Source organism: Eufriesea mexicana, unplaced genomic scaffold (genome assembly GCF_001483705.2).
Source record: "Eufriesea mexicana isolate 0111107269 unplaced genomic scaffold, ASM148370v2 scaffold58, whole genome shotgun sequence".
Classification (NCBI taxonomy): Eukaryota; Metazoa; Arthropoda; class Insecta; order Hymenoptera; family Apidae; genus Eufriesea; species Eufriesea mexicana.
This window is the reverse complement of record NW_016908222.1, coordinates 480,649-488,870: the sequence shown is the minus strand read 5'-3', so window position 1 is coordinate 488,870 and position 8,222 is coordinate 480,649. Positions and strand designations below refer to the sequence as shown.

General features: G+C 35.0%; 1 protein-coding gene across 2 annotated transcripts; it reads left to right on the top strand.

Moving 5' to 3' along the window:
* Positions 1–276: 276 nt before the first annotated feature.
* Sclp (leucine rich repeat containing protein 20 sclp) lies at positions 277–8,170 on the top strand. 2 transcript variants are annotated; one of them, XM_017909835.1, is made up of 4 exons: positions 277–1,049; positions 6,519–6,662; positions 6,833–7,000; positions 7,085–8,170. In XM_017909835.1, exons 1-4 carry the CDS (start codon positions 884–886, stop codon positions 7,246–7,248), a joined length of 642 nt encoding a protein of 213 aa, XP_017765324.1. In that variant the 5' UTR covers positions 277–883; the 3' UTR covers positions 7,249–8,170. The 2 variants fall into 2 exon arrangements, with proteins under 2 accessions (XP_017765324.1, XP_017765329.1); XM_017909840.1 differs by lacking the exon at positions 277–1,049 and adding an exon at positions 5,829–5,910.
* Positions 8,171–8,222: the final 52 nt, after the last annotated feature.

The window sequence follows — 8,222 nt, the reverse complement described above, 5'->3', positions numbered from 1 at the left end:
TCCGTTTTGTTCTTTCTTCGTCGAGAGGACAATGACAACGGAGACCATGGAACGAGCGGTGTTCTAATACCGAGAACCTTGAGCCAAGCGTTCGTGAAAAGTCCAACTCCAATTTCGACAGGTTGCAGGCTGAGTGCACCTGACGGTGCATATGCGTAGTGGCTCCTACAGTTGTTTTCAAACAAAGAGGGGGAATTGAAACAAAGTAGTCAGCTGATCCGAGATGCATCTTTGGTGGGAGAGCCCGGGACGAGGGCTTAAATAGCACCGCGTGGAGTTGTTCACTTCAGTGCCAGCCAGCACCTGAAATACTCTCGTTGCGATACAATCTTTCCCCTCTCCTCGGAGAGTTTCTCGAGCGCGGAAAAACAGAAAATCGCGAGAACTTGGCGGCTTCGTGAAAGATCGAGGGCATAACGATCTCGTTTTACGATCAGACGCGATCGTTTCGTCGATGTTCTTAAAGCCATCGCTACTACATCGTTACACCACGATAAACGTACCAAGAACACTTGCGACGACGACGCTAAAGATTCGTCTTAGACGCGATAGTTTCATGCAAGAGGTATCTCGTTGAAAAAGTGCGTTTTCAGCGTTCTCAGTGTACAATCGAATGTCCACGTCTTGAAACATGATAGTTTCTTGATGTGGAGAAAAGAAGTGGAGAGAATCAAGGGTGCTACTGATACTTCGGAGAAGAAGCCGTATAAGCGTGTGCTTGATCATTGATCACTGTGCAACAAGTTCGACAGTGATTAGAGAACTTCGAAGGAATTCAGTGATCGTTCGATTTCAAAGAGATAGAAAACTTCAGGGTTATTTTTCTTTTTGTTCAACTCCACACGATTTTTCCACGTTCAACGTACCTAATCGAGCAGAAGAGATGAGACCACCCGCGTACAATGGTGATGATGATGATGGTGTGCAACAGATTTCTCAGGAGCAAGGAGAGAGGAACGTGGCCATGGCTGTTTGCGTGCAGTTGGCGGGCCGGGCGATAATTAGGGTAGTTTCCCGGTGCGAAGAGGCGCAGGACAATTGTAATCTAGGTAGGTCGAATCAATCATTGCATAGTTTCTATCATTGATGCCGACCTAGTCTCTTCAGCCTACTAACGTTAATCAAGTTTTGATTTGTCCGTTGATCGTCAAATGTAAATAAAAAGATCTGCGAAATAAAGATTGACCTTTCGAATTCTTTTTAAATTGCAAAAAAGAAAGTATAGGTTTTTAAGAAGAAAAATTAATGCAAAAACGAAATCGTTGATAAGAAAAAAGTACGTAGAAAATATATTCTTCCTCATTAGCGAAGCTGTCTCGATAAGCTAGATAGAATCGGTTAGCGAAACGTAATTGTTTCCTTCGTGTTTGGTACTTTCTACGCTACGACATCTTTCCGCGTTTGAGGTATTACACTTTCGCTCGGTTGAGAATTTCATTCGGGGAAAGAAAACGTGTTCAAACATTCGCGTTTTTATAATCTCAATTAATATTCGCGTTTTTAATCTCGTGATTTATAGTCCTTTATGAATCAAGCTAGTATTTTCTTTCTGTGCCTATTGCAAGATCAACAAACGACAACATCATGAATGTTTCATGGAACAGAAAACAATCTATGTAACGACTGCGCAGTTTTAATCGTGAATACGATAATGAAAGCTAAGATAAGATACTGAACAATGCTAAAACCTATATCTATATTTCTTGCAAAAAGTTTACTTAGATTAATCGTTTTGCTAATTCCATGCTTGCTTGCGACTGAATGCGTTATTTCTTAATCGGTTTCACTAAACTTTTCTACAAATACTTGCAGCTAGGCGCAGACTGTATACTGCAATTCCAAGTAAACCTCAAATTTTATGCAAATCGTTTAGCTTATTGCAACCGCTTAACTGATTGTTCGTAAAGCTTGGTCTGACCCCCCACTGGTATAATCTACTCGCAGCAGTAAATTTACCGGTACCGTAATTCTCGACTCTCCTATGATGTTCAAACGTCTAAAATAATTTTCTTAATATACAGAAAATTGTGAAAACAACTTGATAGTTGAAAAGTACATTACTCGTAGGAGCTATAAGAAATTTGTTCCAACGTCGGGTAATTTCGTTTCTACAGGGGACGCGTTGATATCGATAAATTACGTGCAATGGAACAGTGTAAATTAATAGACACGTGTCATCGAGCGACCTTAGAATTCGTTCGGTAGAGGACTAATAAAGTTGGCAACTCGATACGCGTTTCTAGTCGGCCTTGATTCGTTCATTCGACCGACTCGTAACGAGCTCGATTTTCAAACTGCCGTGACAAATTAAATTCATCGGTACACCATGCGTCGTTGCTGGAGAATATTGAAAGAAGCATGCGACATCGATGGTTACTTTCGAAGCACCGTGTAGATCATGCGACTCGCTTCCTGATTCAACCTGGAGAAGGAACGAGTCTCAGTTCTTGCCTTATCCGTCCACCCGGATAGATTTGAGACCTCTCTCAACGCTGCTTCTTCCAGCTTTGTCTTGACTCGATCTGTATCTGGTATTTGTTCGCTTGTTCGACCAGTTTCGGCTTTCCATTATTTTTCCACTTGTTAATTAGTTTATACGAATCTTCGTGTTGGTTTATTCGCACCTTGCTCGTTCGGTTGTACTGTAATTAAAAACACTGTTGTCGGATCGTCAAAAGTAAACATAAGATTTCTAATCGTTAACTGGCGAAAGTCTCGAAGCGGAGAAAACGAGAGCGAGAGGCACGTTCATGACAGACGTGTTCAAGGAGTCACTGTACGTCCAAATGCGTGTCTCCGTAATAACACTTGTTAGCGGTCCTTGAGAAGAAATGTTTCGACAATAAGTATCCGGGTATTGTGACCAGCTGTGATCTTTCTCGTTGAAATTTTATGCGAATGTCAGATTATGGTCTGAATTTCTTTGCCACTTAAATGGTCGATTTTGATATTATTTCTGGTGTTTAACATAAAACAATCGTTCCCAATAAAGCAATTGGTTACATCCATTTTTTTTATATATATATATATCATCATATTACTATTCGGAAATGCAAGTAAGGTTGTTATAGCATTGGCTCGTTAAGTGATACCGATATCTAATATTAGTGCGACGCGTTAGACAAGCATATGTAACAGGTGGTAGTGTTCTTCACTGAGGTAGCGGTTCGTGCATCAATTCGAATAAAAGTGAAATGTTCGCTTCGGGTTCTAGCATAGATAATTGGTTGGATAAACATTGCGTTGCACAACTCTCGTATCCGGTCTTTGTTCCTTAGGCTATCCATGCATCGATCCAAACCCGTTGTAAGTCGTTCGCGCGTGAGCATATTTTGTTTTTATGAACGAAGCTTAAAGCGATATGATAGTACCGTGCAAGGTGTAATTTAAGTATCAAGCTGAAAATTTTACAACAATAATTATGTAGAAATGATAGAAAAGCATGGAAAATATATGCCTAATAAAATCGTTATGCTTTCTATACTGTTCTTTCTTTTTATTCTCTTTTTAAGTAACGCAGATAGATACGTGAAATTTTATTAATGAGAAAATTGTAAATGCCCGAGATATTGTATATGCTCTAGATATTATATACCAGGTGTCCTATTTTAATCTCTCAGAGCAAACAGATTATGCTGTTATTTATTTCATTTTGCAATGATCTTGGAGAAGTCTATAAAAATCAATTTGGTGTTGTTTAATAAGAACTTATATTTTTTATCACATATTACTGTAGCTAGCATCAAAGTGTTTCCAAAACATTACCTAAATGTAATCGTTGCTTAAATCGTACCTGAGGTATGAACTCTCGAAGTTAACCTATCACTGGCATAGCGTTATCCAATGTTCATCGCTGGGAGTCTACATGTCGGTCTTTGTACATTAGAATGGTTCTAAAAAGAGCCATTGAGTGAAAACACAAGACTTCGTATATAATCAGTGTTCAAATTGTCGATCGTTTATTTCTTTTTACTTTTTCTGTGTTGCTTCCTATAAATTTTGTTACGTCACGTCAACTTCAAGAGTTTACATCTTAAGAATGCTTTAATACCATTTACAATACCGTATAATAAAAAATATAGATTCTAATTAAAAAATTCTAAATTGTTTTTTGTAAACTTTCCCAAGATCATTGTAAGATAAAATAAATTACAACATAATCGAAACCATACGATTGAGTCTAAACTATTTTTTCGTATCTTTCGTATTTTTCGAAATATTTGTTGTGAGAAAGTCAAATTAAACACCCTATATATATTTCAAGATTGTTAAGACTTTTACATCGACTATTGATATTATTGTGCGATATATCGATGCGTCAACCTGTGAGTCAACAGTCAGTCAACAGGAAAGATCTCTTGCACGTTTTGGAGGCATCCATGTGCACGAAAGGTCAATCTCGGAATAGTGAACCGCTACGAGGTCCTGGCAAAGTAAATGCTCTCGTGCTTTGCATGCCACACGATAGTCATTCCTTTTTCTTGATCTTTTTTACATGTATTCACGACAAAGTGTTAATGAACTACTAAACAGTTGCGTCATTTCATTACTTGTTCCATTAGTTCCATTAGTTATAGAATACATTTAAAATTAATTCTTATATAACAAAACCGTATTATACTTTCTTCGATAGAATTACGATTTCAACATTTAAATTTTCCATTATATAGAAATCGAACTCACCAATCACCACGCAACGTATGCTACCTAAGTTCTTTCGGTGCTATTCGTCCATAGTGTAAAACGGGAAACTTGTGTTCACATAAATGAGTCAACTTGTAATTTTATCCCTCAATCTGAACGTAATTCTGAAAAAATATTAATATTAATTCATGTATTATAAATATCTAATAAATTGGCGTAATTAAAATAAAATAACTTAATAAAAATTAGCTAACTATTAATTTTTATTTAAACATAGTGAATTATTTTCTACGTGCAAAACATGGACGATAGGCACGAGATAAAATACGAGTGTATGCACTTCGTACGCTACATGAATACAGATAACGCGAGGCGCCACCATGTATGGAAACGTAACCTTAAATGGTAGCTTGCCACCAAAGCCATTTACTACTTTATAGCAAAAAGTCATCGTCACTGTCAATACAAACAGTAAAACATCGTCGGGTAATTCACTCAGTTAATAATGTTGAAAATATTTCGGTTCAAAGTTTAATGGATTATAAAGATATTGAAACTTAGAGCATATAACAATGTAAAATTAAAAAAAATGGTTCCCGTGTGGCTAAGTTTTTCAAATGTTCGGCACTATATCTATGTGTTAGAATATAAAATAATAAATAATTTTGTATCTTATTACCTTGTATCTTATTATTAACATGTATTATTTATAATTGTTTTGGCAGCAATATTAATTAGTTTAAATTGTATATAAACGATTTTAACAATATAAATTATGAAAATAGTAACCAACGCGAATCGGAGGAAAGCGTAATAAAGTTACAACTAAACGCGCAGGCGCCCGAAAAATGGCGACAAGAATTTCTAGCGCAATATCAAACAAGCGAGTGTCCCACATCTATTTTCACAGCACTGATACGATTTGAAAATTCTTCTTTTATTCATTAAAATTCAAATAAGAGATTAATAAATTTTATCGAACACAATAAAATATGATTAATTGGAGTATCAAAATACATTACTAATTTTCTAAATATTATTGTTGTTGATTTCTACTTCGTTATATCTTAGTATATATTTCCGGAAAGTAAAATGAATGCCAAGGCCATCAAATGAGTGCTATATATTTCTGAAAGTTATTAAAAATAAATGTTTCAGTAAAGTGGTGAGACGTTTGACTTGAGTCAGTTTGCCTTAGCAAGATGGCGAATGCTGTCACGAGAGTAGTGTTGCGCTGTGAAGATGCACAAGAAACTAACAATCTTGGTAAATTGTTTCTCGAAAAATACTTAAAAAATTACTTTAACAGACTATTAAAATAACGGTTCTTATAAAAATTTAAGTACAGTTTGTTTAAATTAGTTATCACTGCTGTTGATACTTTAATTTAGTTCATGACCTAGTTTTCGCTGCTACAGGTGCATCGCGGGTTTTATAAAAAATTGTGAACGTTTATTTAAACTTTTACATTTTTAGCACAGTTTGTATTTAATAAACCAAGTTGAAATTAATACATAATTTTGAAACTAAGGAATAGTATTTAAAAAGTGTACAAACTTCTATTGTTATCGGCATAAAATATCGATACACTGACCTAGTTCGACAGCTGATCTGTCACGAACACAATATCTTAGTGCTCCAATTGTGAAAATTGAACATAGTTATTTTCCCTAACGTGTATTCTAAATATATATATATATATATATATATATACGTAACAATACATCATTCATAAAAAATATACGCATCTGTTAATATATAACGAGCGACAATATACTTAATTTGTTCCAAAATAAATTTTGAATATTTTTTTCACTCGTCAAACAAAATAATTATATAGCATTTTTTAATGCTACAATTTTTCATTTTTTCAGATTTGTCAGAATGTCAGCTGATGCAAGTACCTGATGCGGTTTATCACTTAATGAGACATACAGAATTAAAAAGATGCAATCTATCTGGGAATGTAATAACAAAAATACCACCAAAATTTGCAATCAAATTTTCACTAATCACTGGTAAGTCAACTAATATTTATTTCCATCTACATGTTTTTATTGTCAATTTGTTATTACTTTTGTTATTATATTATAATGATTAATAATTTTTAAACATTTTATCTTTTTTTTTTTTATTTAAGCTAATAGGTATCACTGTAATACACATTCAAACACATAATCGTTTCTAGAACTGAACCTGAGTCATAATCAAATGAGTAAGCTACCAGAGGAACTTGCTGAATTGCAAGCTTTAGAAAGGTTGGATATTTCGCATAATACTTTCATTGCTTTGCCACCCGTTACATATCAGATACCGCAACTCAAGCGGCTTCTTGCTAACAATAATTCAATAATTGGTAAGTATTGCTTATTTATTTTAGATAAAGGATAATCAAGATTCAGTTATTAATATTATAATTATAATACCTTAATTTCTATAGACATAGATGTCGAAAGACTCAGGCACGCTCCCGCGTTGGAATTTATTGATCTTCAAGACAATCCACTAACGGCTAGAATGTACGATCTGCTCAGTACTCTGACTCGAATTAAAATTGAACTGTCGCCTCGACAAGTTGAAGAATGGGAGGATCTTACTATTTGAAGTAAACCTATAGCTCAAAGAAAATAATAAAATCTGCCAAAGCAGCTGATTGTCGAATAATCGTCCTACATGGACGTAGTTTGCTTCCATTACTATTGACTGAGATTGTTCGAAACTTCGCAAACAGATCGTTACGCGAATTCAGAACAAGAGCAAGTATTTTGTACAGTGACAAAAAAGCATATGACTGACCGATAACAGGTGTGACGATAAGCGGCAAAAATCAGAAGGAAATGAAACTCTCTATAGTTGACGTTCTTTATAATCCGTACTTAAGTATAGACTTGCCGCGTACCTGGAACTTTCTTCATTGATCTCGAGGATAGCGATCGATTGTCACTTCTTTTACTCTCGTTTTGTACCGTGTGGATTTTTTTAGATATTATTCTGCTGCTCGCTCATTTGGCCCGCGTAATGCTGTGATTCATGTATATGTAACATTGCGAGCTGCCGATTAAATTTACATATTTTTACTAACTCCAAATAAGTATCCTGTACATTTAAGATATGTTTTATTATTTTTTATGCGTGGACTTGCGACACATTGTGTAATAAAATCGTACGACTGCCAACCTATAGGCGATTTATTGTTGACATTTTCGCCATAAATAGACCGATATTTTGATTTTATGAAACATTTAATGAAAAAAGAAGAATAAAATGTATAAATCAGATACACCGATGGTGATAGATATATGAGAATTCGTGGGTTTCCTCGGTTTAGATACGTATTTCATGAACTTGCAAGATTTTACAGGGATGATTGTATTTAATTTATATAAACGATATGTATTAAACTGTATTATGTATTAATTATAATGTAGCTCTGTGTATATGCACAACAGGTATCAGAATGTATTGCTCTGTATTTCTGATCTAGTCAATTGTCCGCGAAATGTTAAAATATACTTTAAGAAACACAGTTCTTCTCTGTCGTCCCCTCGAACTCATTTCCTTCTTAATAGTTGAAATAT